The following is a 24,874-nucleotide window of genomic DNA, read 5'->3' as shown; positions in this document are numbered from 1 at the left end:
CAATTAAGTTGGGGAGCATCTTAGTAAATGTTCAGCCCCAAATGTGGAGGAGAGGAAGAAAGAGAGCATCGACAGGCTAGAGTCTCAAAGTTCGACTTCCTCATAATGGAAAGTGGTACCGAAGTGATGCCCTTATCATCTCCATAACCACACTTTTGAGTGCTGGCTACAACATAGATCTTTCTCAAGTTTACATTAACTAGAAAATGATTTACACAAGCATAGCATTTAAGCTGATAGATGGTAATTTTCCTAACCTGTTATTGCAATCATAATGATCACGATCTGCATGTTGGAAAAATGACACCCACACATTCATACCCACCGAGTAACACTTCTAGCCAACAAAGGATGTATTTAATGACACCCTTTCCTCAAACCTCAAATCTCTCTCTTCTCTCGCAAACCCACTATTTTCTCCCTCTCCCTCATTTGGTCCACAGCTACCCTCTACCCCCTACGAGGTGCAGGTATATGCACACACATAAAAAGCTATTAGCATAATAAGGTCATTCTCATCATTATCAGGGTAACTTTCATAACCTGATGTAAGCTCTTTCTCTGAGGACTACTGAACACAATGACTAACCATGATGAACTTGAATTTGTAACATAAAGCCTATCTCCTAAGATATCGTCAGCTTCGTAGTCTTGTCTCTGGATGAGCTGACTAGTCAATTTTATTCTTCAGAGGTGAGTTCCATTTTGGGACGGCATAAATAAACTAAGCAGTAAATGTGCCAAAGCTTATTTGCTTGTGACTTGGCTAATAACGAAGTACTTGAGATGGTAGATTCAGATGAATTCACATACAAAATTAAAAACTGTGTTGTGTGAAAACCATTATGCACATAATGTTGTAAGAATAATACTACTTTCAAAGTACAAAGCATAGATTAAGAAATCCTTGATGAATGCAAACTGTTATCCTCAATGAATATAAATTGTTGGTTTTGATGGAGCTGTAATGGAAGTATCTCACATTTTCACAGTGTACATGGTCTTAATTTGATAGAAAGAATCCAGAACAGATTAATTTTGTGGGTGTATATATTGAAAGAACATAATGATGAAAAAAACATACTAGAGTGCAACAACGAAAATAGTTTCAATATCTGCCATACCAAACAGAAAAACTGTTCTCAAATCCAAAGTAATGAATCTCTCAACTCAATTAAAGAAATTGTGAGCACAATAGAATTCCAAAGAGAAGTTGAAATAAACTTGTCATGTATATACACCATTTGGACATTTTATTATGTGCATGCGTGTCCTTTACATATAATAGCAGGGAAGTCATAAAGTGACTATGACATTACATCCCACAATTCATGTGTGAAACATTAGAGCAGTTGCAATCACATTAGAGCAGTTGCAATGTGCAACTATGGAAAGAAGCCACTTCCATGTTGAAACAGGCGGGCCCCAGTGTGAAAATATCTGGTTGTAACTCATCAGGTTAAGTTTTGACAGATTTCAACTGATATTATAAGAGTGTTTCAAAAAAGCAAGTTACACATGTACTGTAAGTAGATCAGATTTAATTTCTATCAGTATTCAGTTTATTTAATATCTGCTTCTTAATACCCTTGAAGACATCTAGTTCCTTTAGAGCCTGGCCTATGGTAGTTTTAGGCCATGAACTTGTAACTCCCTGTTTTAGAGAATTTGACAGCTTGAGATCTGAATTTTCCACTGGGAATCCAGAGGTGTCAGCTTTGGAAGGATATACACGTATATTTCCTTCCTTCTCAAACGATGGCAGCCTTGGCAACTTCAACAAGTCTCCTGAGCTATCCAATGCTGTAAATTGTCTAAGAGGAGGAGCAGACTGGAGGAGTTCCACTACAGCTCCAATTGCAGCCTCCCTTGGAATTTGAAGTGTGGTTGCTTCCTTTGACATCGTTTCACTGGCCTGAGCACTTTGCCTTGCAGTCAAGCTGTCAAGCATCTCATAAAAAACATCAGAACATATTTTCTATTGATAATAACCAATTCTCCATTCTCTTGATAGATAAAATAGATACTAAATGTAATAAACAACCGAGTTTTCTAAGAAAGTAAAACAGAATTATAAAAAAATCAAGAAATCATCATATATGCCTTTGATCAAGAACTGATCTTAACAGGAAACTGAAAAATGGAAATGCTATCACTGTCAATTATGGTGAAATGACTCCTTGTGTGAATATCAATATTATCAAACAGATCAAATATATATTAGTTTATCATCACACAATGTAAAGTTTTAATTTTAGCTTCAATAGAGCAATGTCAATTGCAGTAGTTCAACTTTTGAACGCATATTTGATGAACATTTTACTCAAATACTGATTTCCACAGACATGTAAGAAAGCCCAAAAAAGTCTATATTTCAGAGAATATGACAGGCATCCAATATTGCCATATCTTTGTGATATTGCTATCAGGATTCAACTGTGCAGTATTTTAAGTCAAACTGATTGACCCATGTTTCATGAGTAGTGGTTCACACAAACCCATCTCTCATAAGAATGAATGGAACAATGACAATCAAATCATCTCACAAATGAATGTGATTCAAAAGATTATCATACCTGCAAATCAACTAATACAGTAAATGGAAACCTTAGGTGCTTTGTGCTAAAAATAAAAGAGAACCTAAAAATCTTTTATATACAGATTTACAAATCACGGGCCTCAATCATATCATCTGTACATATTTGTTCATTTAAATTTTATGCTGATTGCTTAATTTCATCCAGCAACGTTTCAATATCCTCAAATTGCTTCTTGATTTGGGATGAGAAAAAGATTGTTTTCTAATACATGCCATTGTTTTTGAGAAAGTTCAAAAGAAAACAAACTTAGATTGCCAATATAACAAAGTAAAAATTTTACTACCTCACCTTTCTACTGTTCACATGCCCATCATTTAATGGCAAAAGAAATGCAATTAATGTTATCAGACATCACTTTCAGCACACTACGTCCAAGTTGTCCCTCCTTGACTCCTTAGTCAGATCAACCGTGTTATATGGCTTTGTGATGTGGGTGCCCTCTCTCCTAGATTCTGACTCAGCCTTAATTGAGCACGTTCAGATTCTTTTCCTCCAGTGTATCATCAGATGTCATTGCTGAGTTTAGGGCCCATCCTTTCAGGCTTGGTGCCATATTTGATCTAGTCTAGTTCCTTCACTGTCTTTGGGGGTTTGTGGACTCTGCTAATGATTGCCACAAGTACTCCTACCTGGCTTATTGCTCTTCAGTTGTTCTTGCTGATTCTGATCCTGCCACCAGGGCCCATTGCTGGTAAACTCAAGCCACTTGCTTTTCTTGGCTCGATCAGGATTGGATTAATCACCTCCCTCCCTTTCAATTTTCATTGGATGCACCTGCTCACCTCCTTCCCTCACAACAGGAGTTCAATGAGCATGTTAGATTCAATATTTACAAACAACACATTATCACGACTTGGAGCAACCCTCTGGGAGGTTGCATCCAAGGATGGCCTTCTATGTTGAGCACTTCACATGCGTCTCGTCTACTTCCCTCAACACTGGGATCATGCCCTCAGTGTCTCTCTGGGATCCTTTACAGTCAGCTCCCACCGGCTTTGGATCCTAACCAACCATAATATCGACAGAGGTGACCGGATCTGTTGCCTTTGCACCTTGGCAGAGGCAAAGACAGAGACTCACTTCATCTTTTGTTGTCCCACCTACTACAAAATCAGGGGGAAGTTTCACTGCCTGTTCGAAGAGTGCAGTTCCATTTCAGCTTTCTTTGAATAACCCCACCAACAGTGCATTGCACTTTACCTCCAGGAGACCACTAGGCTTCGTGACAGATTTTGAAAGAACAAATTAGGATAGAATAGAATGTAGCAAGGATGAAGAAACAAAGGATCAAAACCATAATCTCATTCCTAGTGAAATAGACCTAGAACAAGTCAGGATGAAAACACAGAACCTAATAGACCTAACCATAAATTAGCTAGTAAGATATGTATTCCAAATGAGGATGTAGAAGGAGAGATCGTGAAGGATGATATATGCTTAGCACATATTAGTACTACAGCAGAAGAACGGAAGAAGGATCAATTAACTCTCACAACTGAGGAAGATGCAGAAATAGCAAAAGAAATACATCATATAGAGAACAACAAAGAAGAGAGTGTCAATAATAAGGTGCAGATACCTAGTTAGGAAATACTAGGAGCGATAGTGGAAGAAAAAATATATTGCACATCAGATCATAACCAACCATATGACAAGAACAACAATAATAGCAACCAATGTGATATTACAGCTGATTTGAAACAACTGGAAAAGGATGTGGTGGTTTTAGAAAATATAAATAGATTAGAACAATGAAAAAAAATGTAAGCATCAGAATTCATACACTAAAGATATCAGGGAAAACATCAGGACACATAACAAACTATTAAAGGACATTATGCTAGTTCATAATGACATCTGCAACCAACTCATCCTATGGCAGGATGCTTATAGGACTCACCTAAATTTGAAGGAGCAACTACTGATTAATGACAAGAGTGTGGATAAGGAAAGACACCTAATGAAGATAAGATAATTGAAAACCAAATAGCCTAGTTAGAAGGGGACTCAATCAAGAAAAAAAAAGATTCAAGAACATATAATCAAAATCCCAATAACAGGTCTAACAAAGATAGTCCACAGAGTCTAATTAAGGACACATGTTGATAATGACTTAGGACAGAACAATATTCAAGATGTAGATTCAGACCAAAATAGAAAAACAAACTCCAACAATAGCAAGGATAAAAGGAATACGGAAGTTTTAGTAGTGGAAAACATAAATGACAGAGATACGACGAGTTGTACACCTGCAACATTAACAAAAAATGCAGATGGAAAACACAACAAATGAGAAAAGGGAAAGAGCAAAAGGTAAAAAAAAAAAAAGGAAATTATACAAGTTCTTGCAAACTCCAATAGGAGAAAGATACCCATTTGAGGATGAGAACATTCTAAATGATCACCAAGAGGTGGTAGGAATAAAGGAGAGAAATCTTAATCACATTCCAACAGAAGTAGAGACTCTCATAAGGAATTGTGGGACAATTAGTCAGGATGAAGTATCTAATAACTGGGATAAAGATAGAGTGGAGGAGAATGTGGCTTAAACAATTCAATGCTAGGAGGAGAATGTGGCTGAAACATGGTTAACAGAAGGGGACAGAAACACAATTTATTTACACAACAGCACTCTTAATAGAAGGAACATAAATAGAATCAGAAAAAATCAAGGACAATGCTGGAAATGAAACAGAAAACCCAAACCGAATAGCAAAGGTCTTCGTTAATTGTTACACTAATATCTTAAATAATTTGAATCATCTAATATAATAGCTCAGAACAAGATGAAAAGCACACTAGCCAAATTATTAACAGCAGAAGATAATAAATTTCTAAATAAGAAATTCACCTTAAGAATCAACGAAGCCCTTTTTAACCTCAATCGAGATAAATCACTGGGTTCAGATGGCTTTCAAGCCTTTTCTTTCAAAAATGTTGGGATATTTTAGGTTACAATCTATATGAGGCTATTAAGGCAACCAGAAATTCAAGATCTCTCTAAACTAAGATTAATGATACCTTTCTAGCATTAATCCCGAAGAAATCAGAACATGAGGAACTAGGGGACTTTAGGCCCATAAAATTATGTAACATCATCTATAAAATTATTTCTAAAGCATTATCAAATAGGATGAAAATAGTCTTACCTAAACTAATTCAAAAGAACGAACTGGCTTCAATCCCAGTAGGTCAATCTTTGATGGTATAACTATTATCCAAGAACTAATACATTTGGCTCAAACCAACTAGGATTCGTGTATGTTAATCAAGTTCATAAGGCTTACGATAAAGTAGATAGTTCATAAGGCTTACAATAAAGTAGATTGAAGATTTTTATGTAAAACTATGGAAACCTTAGGCTTCTCATACCAAAGGATCAATTTAATATACAACTATATCTCAACACCCAAAATCTCCCTCCTTGTTAATAGCACGCATGAACGTTTCTTTAGCATTTCTAGAGGTATTAGGCAAGGAGACCCAATTTCTCCTTTCCTTTTTATCATAATGGTTGAAACATTTGGCAGAGCCATAAAAAAGGCACAGTCTGATGGAAAAATTAGAGGAATCACAGTAACATAAGAAGTCCCTAAAATAACACATCAATCCTTTGCAAATGACACCATCCTTCTAAGATAAAGTACGATGGAAGAGGTCCGGAACTTTTTTTTTTAAATTATAACTTGATAAGAAGGAGATATTTTCCACAAGTAGTCAAATTGTGATATTGCTATTAGGATTTAATTATGTAGTTTTCGAGTCAAACTCATTGACCCATATATCATGAGTAGTGACTCACACATGAATCCATCTCTCATGAGAACAAATGGAACACTTAGCTCTCATTGGATCTAGGTGATGCTCACATAGGTGAAGCACCGGGATTTCCCAAGAGGTCACCCATCCCAATTTTACTCCCACTTGAGCGCGCTTAACTACAGAGTTCCCTCCATGGTTAAACCCACTCTACTTGCATCCCCATTTGCAAAACCTTCACCAAGTGTTGTGCCTTATGAACCATTCATTACAAAGTCCCTTGAGCTCATCAATTGATAAGAAGAAGATAATTTCCACAGCAAGTCAAATTGTGATATTGCTATGAGGATTCAACTGTGTAGTTTTTGAGTCAAACTCACTGACCCATATATCATGAGTAGTGGTTCACATATGGAATCCATCTCTCATGAGAATAAATGGAACAATTAGCACTCATTAGATCTAGGTGATGCTCACAGAGGTGAAGCACCGAGACTTCCCAGGAGGTCACCCATCCTAGTAATGCTCCAGCTTGAGCGCGCTTAACTATGGAGTTCCCTCCATGGTTAAACCCACTCTGAATGCAACCCCATTTGCAAAAACTTCACCGAGTGTTGTGCCTTATTAACCATTCATTAGAAAGCCCCTTAAGCTCATCAATTGATAAGTAGGAGATATTTTCCACAGCAAGTCAAACTGTGATATTGCTATCAAGATTTAAATGTGTAGTTTTTGAGTCAAGCTCATTGACCCATATATCATGAGTGGTGATTCACACATGAATCCATCTCTCATGAGAATAAATTATAACTTATCTGTAATACAATGGGGTATAGGAAAGAAACTTTACCCAGTAAATATCTTAAGCATTTAATTGGAAAAAGGTACCAAAGAAGGTTTAAAATGGAATCTTATATTAAAAGAATCAGACAAAAAAATATAAAAATGGAACGGGAAATGGTTAACTAAAGTTGAAAGAACAACAATAATTAAAGCAGTTTTATCTATCATTTCTACATACTAGATGTCATGTCTTCCACTTCCTAAGGGAGTAAAAAGAAACCTAGATAGCAAGTTAAGGAAGTTCCTCTAACAAGGTACGAAAAGAAATCGAAACAATCATTGATCAAATGGGATAGTATATGTAGACCTAATATGGAGGTCTAGGTACAAAGAATTGGAACTGGCAAAATGAAGCTCTAGGAGCAAAACTAATTTGGAGGATGTATCAAGAACACAAAAGCAAATTTGCAAAATTTTTATTTCACAAATATTTAAATAGCTCAGATCATTTATCTTTGTTTTGAACTAGCAACCTACCTAAAGGATCAAGAACTAGAATTTCATGATGCATTGTAATCCCCTTATATCCAATTATCTTAGTTGGGACATTGGCCAAGGTCAGGATGCTCTATTTTGGGAAGATTTTGGGATGAGCTTTTCCACTCGATAGCCTTAACTTACCAGCTAATATTAAAAATACACTAATAAATTTGTGGGGACATCATGTAAGCGACTACAAACATATTACTAATGATTACCAACATGGAGGTTGGAAGTAGAAATCCATTCAAGAGACAAATTTGTCAACTCCAGAAGAAAAAATTAATGAAAAATTTCTAGAAAATGGACAAGTTAATCACAAAAATAGGAGGGATAAATTAATTTGGGGTGCCGAGAGCGGGAGATATAGTGTCAAAAAAGGATATGAAATGATAATTAACTCTCATCAATGGGAAAAGATAGATATTCCCCTCAATCTCTGCTAGGACGCAGCGCGTCTTCCCAAGGCAAGAATCTTTCTTTGGACAGCTTTGCAAAAGAGAATTCTAACGGTTGATAGGTTTACTAAGATGGGCCTCGAGGGGCCTTCAAGATGTTCTTTATGTGAAAATTAAACTGAGACAGCTGAGAACTTATTCCAATGCTCCTTTGCTAGAAAATGTTGGAAATGGTTATGTCAAAAGCTTACTAGCTAACAGCTTTTCCCGTCATCTTAAGGAATTTTCTAAATAGTTAGCCCAAACATGAGTTTTCTAGGGTCTACAGTAATTTATGGAAAATTTCTCTATCCATACTTTTATGGGAAATATGGAAGGAGAGGAATAGAAGAATATTTGCTAACAAATGTTTGGATTTAAGCTCATTTCTCAGTAAAGTATAAGCATACATTATATAGAGGTAGAAAATAATAACCTTAGAAATTCTCATAAGGAAGAAGGTTCTTTCTTTAAGTGGAATGTAGAAATGCGCAAAAACTGGTTTAAGCTTATTAACCCACCTTTGATCTATTCAAAAGCAAATAAACAAGCCAGAGCGGATTACAAATGGGAACCTCCCAATAGGTTGGGCAAAACTTAATTTTAATGGAGCCTCAAGAGGCAATCCAAGTCCTGCTGGATTAGGATGTATTATACATTCTGACAAAGGTTCTTGGATAATCAAACAAGCCAAGCCCTTAGCAGTGCTCTCTAATAATCTAGCAAAATTAGAGACCTTGATCGAAGGTCTAAACCATAGCTTGGAAATCAACATTAGAAAGTTATTCATTGAAGGGGACTCACAAATTATTCTAAATGTCTTACGGAAAAGAAGTGCTCCTAATTAGATATTGAATTCCAAACATGAATACATGTTAAAGATAGTCAATAAATTTGAAGAAATTAGTATTAAACATATATACCGAGAAGGAAATAAAGAAGTAGATACATTAGCCAACAAAGGAGTAGATGGTGAGGATTCTCTCCTACAGAATAATTAAGTCATCCAATCATAAACGTATAATCTTAAAATAATACTCAAAGATCAATAATCATATTATAATACAATCATACAAATCAATGGGTCATATTAACACATGGATTAACATTCAACAGGATTATTAATATTACCATTTTAAAGAAGGATATGAACTTGAAGGTATTGTCCAATGCATGGATAATCCGTCAACTAAAATGTTGTTAAACATTAAATTAGTTCAATTTGTTATAATGATAAAGGTGTAGTTAGTTACAAATGATACCATGGTAATTAGGCAAAATATAATGTAATTGATAAAAAATGAGAATGTCAGGCATCTTGGAGTAAGCTATCAACAGGATGAACACTAAGTATATTACATTTCAAATTAATTCTAAAATCGTATCATTAGCCTGAATGCAATACTTGAGTACAAAAATTAGCAATATGGTCAATCATGAGAATCTTCAATTAAAAAAATATGTTATGACCTATATATATTAATAATAGGTTTATTCAATATAATGTAAATATTACAACTTGATTATGAGTGTAAGGTCAAGATCAAAATACTTAGTCATCATAATGGAAATATACAGGAAGCTTCCTCTTTGAAGTAAATAAAAAGGTTAACCTTTCGAGGCATTTAGACTACATTTCCTTTATCATTTAGACTAAGATGCACATGTCATATGGATAACTTAAATAAATTCAAATAAATATTATTAGACTTTTTATTGATTTCTTCTAACAACGATCTTGATCAAGAGGAAAGTTTATGCAGGCAAAAATTGGACAATCAGGTAGAAAGTCAAAGCAGCAAAGTGTAGCTACTAAAAAGGGAACTACAAAGAGAAATATACAAAGGAAAAGCTCAAATTGACTGAATTGAGGAATAACCCTTATAAATTTTGTAAATAGAAGAATGTCCCTATATTAATCTCTTATCTTTAATGGACATAAGTCCTCGAGTTAGATTGGAGGTTTTATTGACTCCTTTCTTTCCTTTCAATGCCTATTTGAAAGGAGGAACAATGTATAAACATTATGAATTAATAATAAAAAGTTTTGGCTTTGGCCTTTTACCAATCAAAAAAAAATACCAAACCCTTAACATTAATCTATAATATAATAATAATGAAACATTAGACTCGTACAATATAAATCAATAATTAACAATGATGGTCAATAATTTATTGACTGATAATTTAAAATACCTTAAAACTGACCAGTAATGTTTCTACCACCAACGGTTGACTCAAGAAAGACATAACATCCATGCAAGATAGTCAATGGATAGAGATATGTTCACATTGGCTAATGGATGAAAAATTGCATCTCATGGAAGAGACATGTCCCTCGTTCAGGCAGATATTTGTAAGGAAAGAAAAATAGGGAGATATAAGATGAAAATGGAAAATCCACATTAAGTTACTGAACAACACACAAAGAAAATATTATTAAAAAGGATCATAAAAATATAGTAAGAAATGACAAAACTATACCTTTGAATGGCATTGCAGACTGGTATGGGATTTGCAGCAATCATTATATAGATATAGTTGTTGTATCTTAATCCATTTGGCTCGGACATAAATATTAGAATTGGGTTGAAATGGTAATGACTAAGTCTAATCCTATCAAAGGACATCACAAATGTATCAAAGCATGATCTTGCCATCCTATAGGGTAAAAGATGGAACAAGGAATCATTCTAGTCGATTAAAAGGAAACTAACAGTATGTGAATTATGTGTATGCTTTGTGAATGCTCCATGTCTCCAAGCATTTATGTGTATACTCTGTGTTTGCTCTATATCTTCATGCATTAATCTTTTGCATACTCTTATATCCATGCATATATATTCAATATTTTCAAGTGCTTAATCCATGAATGGTTCTACTTAGGTTTATCTATTGTAATAGAATAAATAGAGAAGGATGAATCTGAGAAATACTATCATGCAAATAGAATTTTGACCGAATTGGTTTGGCATCATTCTAAGATGGTCTAAATCATCTCTCTAGAAAGTGAGAGAAAACTTGTATTAAGTTACTAAATGTTCCTATCAAATCATGAGAAACAGTAATTGCTTGATGACAAGCAATTTTGGGGAGGGTAGGACTGTTGTAAACCTTCCAAAAATTAAAATTTATTATTAAATTATAATTAGTCAGTATAATATAAATCAATAATACTAATATTATTGCTAACCAATATAATATCAATCTTAATCGATATAATGTTAACATAAATTTATAATATCAATATAATATTAATATTATTTCATCTACAACATAATAGTTAATACTAATTTAAACCCTTAGCATTGATCTATAATATAATAATAATGAAACATTAAACCCATACAATATACTTTAATAAAGATCAGTAATAATAATTAACAATGATGGTTGATAGTTTACTGAGTGATAATTTAAAATACATTAATACTGATCGGTAATATTTCTACTGTCAACAGTTGAATCAAGAAAGACATAACATCAATGGACAGAGATATGTCCACACTGGTCAATGGATGGAAACTTTGCATCTCATGGAAGAGACATGTGCCTCATTCAAGCAGATATTTGTAAAGGGGGAGGTATAAGATGGAAAGTGGAAAAAGGCATTAAGTTTACCAAACAACGCACGGAGAAAATATTATAAAAGGGATCATCAAAAAACAGTAATAAGATATGACAAAACTATATCTTTAAACGGCATCACAGACCGTTATGGGATATACAGTGATCATTATATAGATCTCAATTATCAGTGAAGTCGATGGTCATTACAGTTAGGATAAAACAAAAGACAAAAGCAGAGTTGGCAGAAAAAATATAGCAGTTATGGGAAATAGAAGTATATATATATATATCAGGTAACTGTTGAAGCCTGAAAGCAATTGTTAAATAATTGATGAATATACTAAAGACATACAAATAGATTATTATAATTATATATTGAGACTATATTCAATCCTATTAAATATTTGGCTTAAGGAAGAAAGGCTATGATGTTCCAAGGAGGGGCTTGTCTAAATCCAAGCAATGGCATCTGTCCCAAGACAGGGTAGAGGTCATCTTCCGGAAGCCTTGAGGACAAGCCCAAGATAGGATACAGGCTTGGACCAATAAACTTGGAGGGAGCCCATGTATTTGGTCTCTAGTCACCTTGGTTATATACCTAATCCTTCCTTCCACAAGTTGGAATAGTAATACTAATAAGGCCAGTATAGATGTCAACAAATATAAATAGATAACTTAGTTGGATTAAATGAATAAATAATTCTTTTAATTCTTTACTTTGATTAAATTGTTGTATCTTTATAGATGTCAACAAATATACATAGATAACTTAGTTGGATTAAATACATGAATAATTCTTTTAATTCTTTACTTTGATTAAATTGTTGTATCCTTATTCATTTCGCTTGGATATAAATATTAGAATTGGGTTAAAACAGTAATGACCAAGTCTAATCCTATCAGGGGACATTACAAGGAGAGAAACAGAAGTCTTTTGTGAGTAGACTTTGTTGGAAGATTTTGTTATATCAGAAGCTGAGGAAGGAATTTGTGAGGTGGCCAGTACAAAATTAATGTTTAAAATGTATCCTAATTCACTAATTTGGATAATGACATTCAAAAGAAATGGAGTCTGAAACCTCCTACAAGCAATATAAATAGAAAATCAAGCTCTAGATGGGAGGCTCGCTAGAAGATGCCTAAGCAAAGCAGATACAAGAACTTTGATGGGGATGCTAAAGGGAATGCAAAGTAGGCTGGAGTAGGTTTAATAAAACAAGATAATAATGGCAAATGGGCTTTGGACATTATATACAAAGTTGGGAAAAGTAATGAACAATGAGACAGAGCTACAAACCTTGGCTCAGGAGGATCTAACTTTGTGAAGAGAAAGATATAAAAGATGTGTATATTGAATGGGACAATTAAATTTGTATAAATGCTATATGCAAAAATTATAATACAGAATTAGAAGTTGAAGCCTTGGGTGGAAAAATTTAGAAGTCTTTGTTACCATGGAAAGTCCACAATTACTCATTTATAGAGAAGCAAATTGACCATCTGATTGATTGGCCAATCTAGGGGTTTCTCAAGAGGGGATGGAAATGTTAATTATTTGATCGACAACATGGCCAAAGCTTGATAGGATAATTAAATTCAATCATTTACACTATTTGGCAAAGGCAACCCTTGTTCCCCTGACAACAGGAATCCGTTAAAGGTGTATCTCTGTTAGGTTCTTTGATGAGTTGGTGGTCTTGGACCAATCCCATAAAAGTTGATGTGGCACTATAAACATGTGAATTGAGAATTTTGAGAAGGTTTTTTCTTTCAGGCTAGTGTGTCAAATGGGTTAGATTGGGATATGGTGTGTGACATTCCCGTCTTGATCTTATGATAGATGAAGTGAACAACATGGATTTGGTTGGCCCTTGTGCCTAGAGATTGTCTTGATTAGGGTGCAATGCCTCACTGAAATTTTCTACGTTCTTTTTCCTCTGTGAAAGAATGTATCACAAATTTTCGGGGGTTTGATTTTCCTTGTATGTATCACAAAACATTTCAAAGCCAAAAGTCAGAACTAAGCTAAATTTTGGCCATATGAAGATCATATCAATGCAATGAGGCCAAACCACTGGTCTCAAGTCTCAACAACTTGAGGTCTGCTACAGCATGCACCAAGTGTAAGGCAGAAAATAGCATTTTCCTGTGTGAAATTGTTCAACCATACACAGACACAGTGAGAAAACTAAGAGGTTGCATTAAAATTAAGTAAAAAACCACTTTGAAAATTTAGGTTAACAAGGAATTTATTGGGTTCCAATTCTAAGCAATTGCCATCAAAGAACAAAAATGGATGGATGTACTTTCAGAAAAACTAATGCTAAAGTAGAGTAAATAGAATTTCAAAAACAAGACATCAATTTGGAGATTTTGCCAATTGATGGAGAAGTGAGGATCAAGTATCTCAATGGACTTCATATTCATATAAGGAGGCAAGATCTTTCTTCAACCCAAACAATAATTGTAAAGCTTGCATGCAAGAAAAATACTGAGATGGATTAGAAGATAGGAGAGCAAGGGATCTTTACCAGTTCCAATCAGAAATGCCACAAAGACACTTACCTCAAGAAAAAAGAAAAGAAAACTGAAGTATTGAAATGAGAAATGCAAATACCATCCACAGATACAAAGATTGTGCAAACACCATTAAGATTGCAATATGGATGAAAACGCCACTGGTACTACACCCCAAGAGCCACAAGATTCCTAAGAATACTACAACAGCCATTATAGATGGAATAACATTCAGTTGCCATTCCAATATGGGTGGAAAGATGAGGAATACCCATGACCATCTAAAAATACAAAGACCTTGCAACCACCATGAAGATTGCAATATGATGAACACATCACTGAGGGAGGTGATAGTAGATCCCAAATTACAACCCAAGAGCCACAACAAAGAGCATCCTAAAAATACAATGACAGCCATGGTTGATGGAATAGCATTCAGTTGTAATTCTAATATTAGCAGGAAGATAAGAGTGTACTACTATACAGAAGAGAGTGGTATATGATTAAAGAATCCAAGAAGTATGAACAGATGAGAGTTGCAAATTAGAAAAATAAAGGTAATAAAATCTGGCTCCATTCTCAAAAAGTCTTTATTTCAGTAAAGTTGATGAGAAAGCTTGGCTTTGAGAATCACAACCATTTCACACCTATAATGAAAATAAAGAAATTAGCTAACAATAAATGAATGTGGGTTAATGATTATAACAAGTCTTGTCAGTCTCAGAAGGATTAAAATCCAAAAACCATGACTTAATTGACGTCCCAGTTATCACTCTCAATATGATGCATGAAGTAATGTACAATTCATAGCAATGCAAAATTATAATTTCTTTGGCAAACATGTGGGCATTGGGGAGCCATATTCAGGTGCAGTGGGTGAAGTTATTGATATAGCTAGTAATAGTCATATTTAGTTTGTAAAAGTCAGATTAATGACAACAAAGATGCAAAATGAAAATATATTACCTGCTCGACAAATTCATACTGCTGCCATTGTCAATTGCAAAAGGAAGAGATACAGCAACTTCTGCTTCCCTGCGATAGTCATGAGCTCCAGAAGACATGACCATAGTCTTATCTACTGGGAGTGTTCTTATTGCCCTTTCTGTTTGCTTGGTACACTACATTTTAAAGAATGAATAGTAGTTGTCAGAATCAAGACAAAAAAACAAATAAAAATCTTAACAAAGAATCATCACAACAGAATGATGACAATTTAACACCAAACAGAACAAATAGAAATGTTGCACAATTAAACTCATTATTGTTGAGTTTGCATAATACTTTAACATAAAGGCCAGACAATAAGTACAATGGTAATGATAAATCAAATCTAATAGAGTTCTAAGAACAAAGTAGGAAACAAGTACTTCTAGGATGCTTTCCCAACTCATTTGTGGTAATTATCATATTTTCTTCACAAAAATAGATTCATAAAATCTCCTTTAATCCCCAGACGATCCATTCCTACAGGAAGTGATGCAAGAAAAACCTGATAGTCCTTTCTATCTCTCTTGGAGAAAAAATAAGGAATGGCTTGTAATTTAACACACCTACAATTCAATCATGCCAATATTCCACTACATACCAGTTCTTTTATATTTACAAGACGAGTAACACTCAATTGAGTACATTCAAAGTGTTATGTTATTGTCATTACATTAACAACTTTGCTCCCTCACAATATTAATGGAGAAAACCACCAATAGTCTTCCTATTTGATAAGTAGGAGATATTTTCCACAACAAGTCAAATTGTGATATTGCTATCAGGATTTAACTATGTAGTTTTTGAGTCAAACTCATTGACCCATATATCATGAGTAATGATTCACACATGAATCCATCTCTCATGAGAATAAATGAAACACTTAGCACTAATTGGATCTAGATGATGCTCACAGAGGTGAAGCATGGGGACTTCCCAGGAGGTCACCCATCCTAATACTACTCCAGGTCAAGTGCACTTAACTATGGAGTTCCCTCCATGGTTAAACCCACTCTACTTGCAATCCCATTTGCAAAACCTTCACCAAGTGGTGTGCCTTATGAACAATGTTACCGTCCCCGATATATTTTCAAACACTCCATCTCGAGAATGTCTCAGAGATTGGGGGACAACAAAGGGACTTTGACTTTGGCTTCTAGAACAAATTAGACATTGACTCTCAAAGTAACACAAATTTAGCATATGAATTCTGCTGATTCTTATATTTAAAGGTTCTATCGCGTATAAGTACATGCTTTATCCATGTTTTCATATAAATATTTTCAAATTCTCTATATATTTAAATTTTATCTATTGTTATATAGCCGTCCCCATTTTTTGTCTCCCTCGTCCCCATAGTCGGCCAAAATTTTCCCATCCTGGAAACCTGTCCTGCTGTCCCCTGTCATCCCCGTCTCAGAAACTTGGGGGAACGTAGCTTATGAACCATTCATTAGGAAGCCCCTTAAGCTCATTAATTGATAAGTAGGAGATATTTTCCACAACAAGTCAAATTGTGATATTGCTATCAAGATTTAACAATGTAGTTTTTGAGTCAAACTCAATGACCCATATATCATGAGTAATGATTCACACATGAATCCATCTCTCATGAGAATATATGGAAAACTTATAACTCATTGGATCTAGGTGATGCTCACAGAGGTGAAGCATCGAGACTTCTAGGGAGGTCACCCATCCCAGTACTACTCCAGCTTGAGCGCACTTAACTATGAAGTTCCCTCCATGGTTAAACCCACTCTACTTGCAACCCCATTTGCAAAACCTTCACCAAGTGTTGGGCCTTATGAACCATTCATTAGAACGCCCCTTAAGCTCATATGTGGTAATTATCCACGTGCTTCACCTCTGTGAGCATCACCTAGATCCAATGAGTGCCAAGTGTTCCATTTACTCTCATGAGAGATGGATTCATGTGTGAATCATTACTCATGATATATGGGTCAATGAGTTTGAATCATAAACTACACTCTTAAATCTTGACAGCAATATCACAATTTGAATTACTATGGAAAAAATCTCCTACTTATCAATTGATAAGCTTAAGGGCTTTCTAATGAATTTGGTGAAGGTTTTGCAAAATGGGGTTGCAAACAAAATGGGCTTAACCACAGAGGGAACTCCGTAGTTAAGCAAACTTGAGCTGGAGTAGTACTGGGATGGGCGACCTCCAAAGAAGTCTCAGTGCTTCACCTCTATGAGCATCACCTAGATCCAATGAGTGCTAAGTGTTCCATTTATTCTCATCAGAGATGGATTCATGTGTGAATCATTACTCATGATATATGGGTCAATGAATTTGACACAAAAACTACACAGTTAAATCCTGATAGCAATATCACAATTTAACTTGCTGTGGAAAATATCTCCTACTTACCAATTGATGAGCTTAAGGGGCTTTCTAATGAATGGTTCATAAGGCACAACACTTGGTAAAGGTTTTGCAAATGAGGTTGCAAGTAGAGTGGGTTTAACCATGGAGGGACCTTTGTAGCTAAGCGAGCTTGAGGTGGAGTAGTACTGGGATGGGTGACCTCCCGAGAAATCTCGGTGCTTCACCTCTATGAGCACCACCTAGATCCAATGAGTGCTAAGTGTTGCATTTATTCTCATGAGAGATGGATTCATGTGTGAATCATTACTCATGATATATAGGTCAATGAGTTTGACTCAAAAACTATACAGTTAAATCCTGGTAGCAATATCACAGTCTTCCTATTTTCCAACCTAAATAACTAGAATTGTCTACACTTACATAATGTCAAGTAACGAAAATGTGAGGCTAGTACCAATATAAAACTAACTTTATTTTCGTGTTTTCATCTAATTGACCAACTTTAATCATCAGTATCAATATAAAATTTTGACATGGTTGCAATCAAGAATTTAGTTTAGAGTAGGTCATTCCAACCAAACTCAATGCACCGTGGACAAAAAACTGTTCATGTGAGTGTAAAACTCATGTATCGCCTGTTTTATTTCAGTTTCCATGTTTAAACTTCAACACAAACTGAACTGTACATATACGGTAACCATGGTAGCCAGTTTAACCACAGCTCAATTGTCAAAAATACAGTTTCCTTTAAATACTCTTTAGCTAGAGCTTCAAGACTTCCAAGTGACAGATTGTGCATAATTGCATGCACATGCAACACAAGTTGGAAATTTCTCTACGATATGATTATCTGATGTTTATAAAAATGTCAGATAGCATTGCCAGATAGCATAGCAATCAAAAGTCAATTTAATTACAAAATAAACATTTAGGATTTTTGGACACAACAAAAAAAATAGATCATGCTATAAGCCTATAACTATGTTTTAGCATATGCCAAAAAGAAAGAAACAATTTACAGAAAAAGAGCTCCCGAACCATAAGTAAAAAACACTTAGAATTAATAAAAGAATGCTGTGACAAATTAAATGTTCTCAAAGTGCCTTAGAAAATGGAAACAAGATAAAATGAAGCCCCGGAGCCAAAAAAAAAATCAGGATAATAAGGCTATGTTCCTAGCTTTGTGATCACAAAAAGAGCAATCTTCTGCCATGATTTTAGAGGAAGAAACAGAAAAGCAAAATCCAAAATTTCTCATGCCTACAAAAATCGCGTTATACAAACCAGAATTAGGTATTCCTCTTCTTTGTCGCCATTGATCAAATATGTTAGCCAGAAGGATAGGGGTTTCAAGCATTCTTATCCAAAGGTATCAATCACAAATTTGAGGCAAAAATAGAATAATTTCTGTTTGTTTGCAATAATAAAGTAGTTTTAACAATTGCTTCACCTAAATTCCACTTCCTGAAAATCTTTAGTATATTCTTCAAAAAAAATAAGGTGGCATTGTACACTTGCACAAAAAAAAGTCACAAGTCCAAATTGTTCTTTTGTTATAGTCTCTCCAGCCTATGCTACTATTACAGTAGCTCCTTAAAGATTAAAAACATTTGTGCTTGATAATATGCTAAAACGGGACCTATTAAAAAATATGGACTTTAGAGCAGGCATGCAATATATAAAGTAGTTTTGAAATTGCTTCACTTAAATTCCACTTGTTCATAGCTTTTAGTATTTTTTTCAAAAAATTCAGGTGGAATTGTCTACTTGCACAAAGAATAGTCACTGAGTACCCAAATTATTCATTTGTTATAGTGTTTCCAACCTATTCTCCTATTAGAGTAGCTCCTTGACTATTACAAACATTTGTATACTTGATAATATACTATAAAAGAACCTATTAAGATGGTGGATATGATGGAAGCTGTGTTCTGTTTCCTGTGCTACAGCTGTGAATTTCGACATCAAAGAGCCCTTTAAGATAACTGTAGTACTCTCTGTATCAGATGATGTGCTAAAGATAGACTGCCAGTTTAAGAAAGCACAAACAGGAATGTTACCACAGATAGGATGACCTTATCTTATTTAGATGCACAATGTAACTGAATACTTGAAACAATTTAGAGATTACAGACATGGGAATAAAGACTTCCTTGTTGATAGTAAATATGGCATATGCCAATTGTTGGTCATTAAATTTGTTGAAATTTGAGTAGTTAGTACAATGTTTATTTGCAGGATAAGTACTTCTAGTTATCACACAGAGAGAGAGACAAATTTGCGATACTGATTTTCCATTTAATTAATTGCTTCTCTCAACCTCATAGAACTAGGATAACTAGGGGTGGGAAAAACAATATAACTGATCAAGACTAGTTACTAGATCTTTGGATTGAGGAACTAACAAATATACAAACCAAAATATTATTGGTTGTATAAGATCAGTAAGGAACTGTGATACTTACCCTTTGATGGATAACTTGAACACAAAATCATACTCAAAATAGAGTTTGTACATCAAGAGATGCAAATCAATCATAAAGCATCAACAGGCTGCAGAAATTTAAGGTAACTGATAAGCCCTCAAAGAACTCCTTCACCTTGTCCAGTAAAAAGATGCACAAATCTCTTGTCTAAATCCCTTGGCTATAAATTAGACTCATTTGATAAGGCAAATGCATTTGACAACAGATTGATCACATAATTCCTAAGGGTGACAGCCAAGTATTCCCAAAGTCATGCTCAATTGAAATTTGGACATCAAGGGTTGCATAACTTAAACCCAAAATCACACTCAAATAGAGTTTGTACATCAAGAGATGCAAATGAATCGTAAAGTAATAGAGTTTGTACATCACGAGATGCAAATGAATCATGAAGTAATAGAGTTTGTACATCACGAGATGCAAATGAATAGTAAAGTATCAAGATATCTCATTACTGATAAGCCCTCAAAGGAACACCTTCAACCTGTTAGATATAAAGATGAGCAAATATCTTGTCTAAATCCCATGAATATAAGCTATAATCATTCAACAATGCAAAGCATTTGACTATAGATTGATCACATGATTCCTTAGGGTGACACCCAAGTATTCCACTCCATTCACTTGAAATGCATAAGCAATGCTTGAAGTTGAGCAAAAGTCAAAAATTCATATTGAGGCACTAAAGATGACACTGAGATAACTAGGGAGGGAATTCAGAATTCATTATGTATGCACTACACACAAGAATAATTTTAAGGAAATGGGCTAAATGTTGCAAATTAAGGAACAGCCAAATAACAAAACAGTTTTCACAGAGCCGCTATTTTGGCAATGGAATTGACTTACAACATATCTCTCTGCCATATTTGAATATTTTCAGACATATATGAATTGCCATTAGTATAAACAGACGAATGTGACTTTCATCCAAACAGAAGCTCCCTTGTGGGGTAACAATTATCCAAACAGATCTGTTTTTCAATTAAGGTAACAAGCATCTTTAAGCATAAAAATATTCATGATTCTTTTGAATCCTAGGTATTTTGGTCTTGCAAAGTATCAGTTGCATCTTTAAACTTAAAATCATACATGTTTCTTTTCACTTAGATAATCTAAAACAGGCAACTACTAAAAACATGAAAAATGACCTCATTTGTCTCAATGAACAAGAAAGAAGTCACAAATAAGACAGAACTCTGTAATTTAGGAAATCAAATCTGCAAGCAATCTGAGTATTGAACATTACTAGCCTGATGAAAAAGCTCAGGCATCCAACAAACACTTATTTCTGGCTACGGGTCATTGGGTTCAATGTCTGCAATAAGAAAGTGTAAAAGCACAAACATAATAATGCATAGGCACTAAAGCTACCGGACCTATTACCCAAATTCCCTAAATTGCAGCATATAAAGTCCTTGTTGAACACCAACTTGTTTCAGGAAGCTAGTATATGCTTCTCATGTTTAACCCATGTGACAAATATCTTACAATGATAATCCTCTAAGGAACCTCAATTTTACATTTTTTTTAAATATAAGAGCTTTGATTTTACTTTAAGTATGGAACAAGTTTTAGTTATTAATTGCATTAACATTAACCAACTAATTCAGAAGTTCACTGATTTAAAAATCGTCTTCTATTTTCATGTTAGGAAGTGCAGATCATATATTGTTTCCAAACAATTTCATATGCAATTTGTATGGTTTCCGGATACAGGAATTTAAGCTTTTGGAGGAAACATATCCAGCTTTTGCATGAGAAGAAAATAATATATTTCATAAATCCAGACAAATGTACATTCCAGCCATTAAATACCTTTTTAAATTCCCACTGTTAAATGCCTGCTTTGAAAATAGTAAACTAATGAAAAACTGACAAAGTAGAGAGGACCAATACTATAAAAGAAACCCAACAGCCTACAAAAGATGCCAAACACAGATGAAGTGAAGTAAAATAAATATTCTATAAATCTATGAATATTCCTTTCTTGTGTATCATTCTTGCACAATAATATAAAAAGAGATTGGAACAAGAATCTAGTTACCCGTACATCACAGTGAAGCTTTTCCTGTGCTGAGAACACCAAGCACCTACAGGACCTGCTGCAAGACAGAGGTATTGTTTGTAAAGCTCTTTGTATGTATGAATGCCTTGGACTTAAAGTTGCAAATTTGCAGTAATTTGAATCTCCATTCCAGTGGCTATCAGGAGGGACAGGCAACAAACTTCCAGTCGAAGGAAGAGAACCACCAAAATTCAGCATCATATTTTTACTGTAACAATCATCTGATAATATTTTCACTGGATCAGTGGTTGAGGCACCCCTATAATAATCTGACACAATCTTTGGTAGCCCCAGTCCTGATGGAACATTGAAATCAGAAGCCACAAGGGGACGGTAGTCTACTGACAAGCATATTTTTCCAAAGGGAACCTCAATTGATGTAAATTTATAGGATTTCACAAGGGCACCCTCCCCGTGCAATAGGGGTCGGGGTAATGGCAAAAAACGATAAGAGAGACCAAAGAACTTGCCATAGGATGAGGTATTAGCAAGCTGAAAAGTCCGATATGCTGGCAAAAGCCTTGTCATAGAAAATAACGAGCGCAGAAATACCATAGTACTTTTGAGCACTCTAGCAATCATTCTCTCTATGCCAGATAACTGTTTTTCTGCACTTTGCCCATCTTCATGGTTCACATACTGCAAAACCCATCTTTCAAGAACACTCCTACGATCTGGTTGTTGTGACATAACTGTCTTCCAGAATTTGTGTAGCTTACCATGCTTAATGCTTAATTCAGTTTGTCGATGTGGAGACTGCATAAGGAGAACGTCCAAAACAACTGATCTGAATCCACTTCTCTTGCAAGCCTCTAGAGCATCCACATCTGTAGGAACTTCCTGCAATGCTAGATAAAAACGGCGATCCTCTCTTGTCTTCTTAGAACAAGAGGAGGAGGAGGATGCTGTGGACTCTGCAAATGATTGTCCTTTCACAGGTATCCTGGATTGCAAAATAATTTGTATGCTCTTGACAAAAAGATCTCGAACAATCTGATCAAATTTGGATTTTCTGTCCTTTGGCATGGCTGCTGCCATACTTCAGCATACAATAAAAACCTGAAACCACATAAACACAGACGTACATATCAAATTATGCACAACAAAGCACCCAAATTCAACCTTGTCAATCCTTCTTCAAGAATGAAATCGATTGAACAACAATAACACCTCCAGCTTTGCCAATCCTACTTCAGTCCCAATAACAGAAAAAACCACTAAAACAGCAATGCACCCAGTATACCTGTGCCAATTCCACTTCGGGCAGAAGCACCTATCAAGCCAGTGGGACAACAATAAACATGGTTCAATAATGTCAATCCTGCTTAAAGCCAAATCACTAATGAAATCATTAGGAGGATAATGCACCCAACTTAACCTTGCCAATTATACTCAAGCGCAAGCACATTAAATCAGCAACCAGACAATGCACCCAATTCAACTTTACTAGTCCTACTTCACATACAATCAAAAAACTAATTACTGGCACAACAACGCACCCAGTTCAATTTTGACAATTCAATCCTTCTTCAAGCCCAGTCACGCAAATACTAGCACAAAAATGCAACTATGTCAACTTTGTCAATTCAATCCTTCTTCAAACCTGATTAAGCAAATACTAGCCCAATAATGCACCTAATTTAACTTTCCCATTCCTAGCTTGAGCACAATCACAAAACGCGCCTAAACCATGCTAACTCTTCTTCAAGCCGGTTCAACGTATAAAGAAAACACCTCTGCAATAGAAAAAGTAGAAAACCAGATAAAAAAAAACCTTTGTACTAAAATACCTTCAATTCAGCTCATAAACGAATGACTTTTAAAGTAAAAACACCGCTGGTGTCAAATCCACAACAGCACCAATGCACCCAGACCTTGTTGATCCTACTTCAAGCCCTTTCAAATCGACTCATGAAGAAAATACAGCTGCATTAAAAGTAAACATTTCGAACTTCAAGCACCCCAATTCAGCTAAAACCCAAATGGGTATTGGCATAAGCACAATTGGGTATCCAGCGTAATCGCTCTTACATCAAACCAACAATCACAAATCATAAAAAGCTCAACTTCAATGCTCTGGAACCCTAAACAACTCAATACACCTTAAACCCCATTGAAAAAACCATTACTTCGTCACCAAGTTTTCCACAAAAGGTCACCAGCTGCAGCTTTCAAATACCAGGTTGACAAAGCACTACCAAAGAGAGATTTAACAGAGTATAGTATCTTTAATTTCTTCGGATTTTCGTTTGGCGGCTGTCCTCCACTTAGCTCGCTGGTGCACTCTGCTTTCACTTTTCTCCTTTCCTTTTCCTTCCCTTTTATGTTCTGTAGGACTTTGTGCCATAATCCGTTGAAGATCCCAACTCGAAGGCGCAGGTGATTGTGTTGTAAAGAGAGAATCTGATTTGGAAGGCGTGAAGAATTTCCTCCATAGCCTTGGCAATGCATCCGTGCATTAATCAACATACACAAAACCAAGAAATCGTCGCTACGGCTAGATGGGTTGGAGTATACATTTGGCTTTATGTCTTTAAAGCTTGTCAATTTTAAATCCCAAATGAACTATTCTCAATTTCTTTAGAAGAGGAATCCTCCAAGTTTGGCGGTCTGAACAAGTATTCCATTACGTTCCCTTTATTTTTTAGCTGGTTTTTTTTAGGACCATTTACCTGTGTTTTTTTTAATAATAATACGCTTATCGCCTCATTAAAAAAACGAAAAAACGAAAAATCTGATCCCCTATTTTGGCTTACTTTTTAGCCAAGCTT

The 24,874-nt window shown here is 35.1% G+C and overlaps 1 protein-coding gene across 6 annotated transcripts; it reads right to left on the bottom strand.

Annotated features, from left to right (window-relative positions):
- Positions 1-1,213: 1,213 nt before the first annotated feature.
- Positions 1,214-24,654, bottom strand: LOC149563214 (autophagy-related protein 13a-like). Of its 6 annotated transcripts, none has more exons than XM_089826583.1 (5): positions 23,894-24,545; positions 23,347-23,424; positions 22,083-23,162; positions 15,173-15,327; positions 1,214-1,940 (listed from the first exon to the last, which is right to left on the bottom strand). In XM_089826583.1, the coding sequence occupies exons 3-5, from the start codon at positions 23,139-23,141 to the stop codon at positions 1,541-1,543; spliced, it is 1,614 nt and encodes a 537-aa protein (XP_089682709.1). In that variant the 5' UTR covers positions 23,142-23,162; positions 23,347-23,424; positions 23,894-24,545; the 3' UTR covers positions 1,214-1,540. The 6 variants fall into 6 exon arrangements, with proteins under 6 accessions (XP_089682709.1, XP_089682710.1, XP_089682714.1 ...); XM_089826584.1 differs by having other exon boundaries at positions 23,347-23,426; positions 24,332-24,369; XM_089826588.1 differs by having other exon boundaries at positions 22,089-23,162; positions 23,347-23,376; positions 23,894-24,105.
- Between the last annotated feature and the right edge of the window lie 220 nt (positions 24,655-24,874).

Source organism: Cupressus sempervirens, chromosome 4 (genome assembly GCF_028749045.1).
Source record: "Cupressus sempervirens isolate cs-2001-9-10 chromosome 4, ASM2874904v1, whole genome shotgun sequence".
NCBI lineage: Eukaryota > Viridiplantae > Streptophyta > Pinopsida > Cupressales > Cupressaceae > Cupressus > Cupressus sempervirens.
Note: the sequence above shows the minus strand (reverse complement) of the source record. Positions and strands in the feature narration are given on the sequence as shown.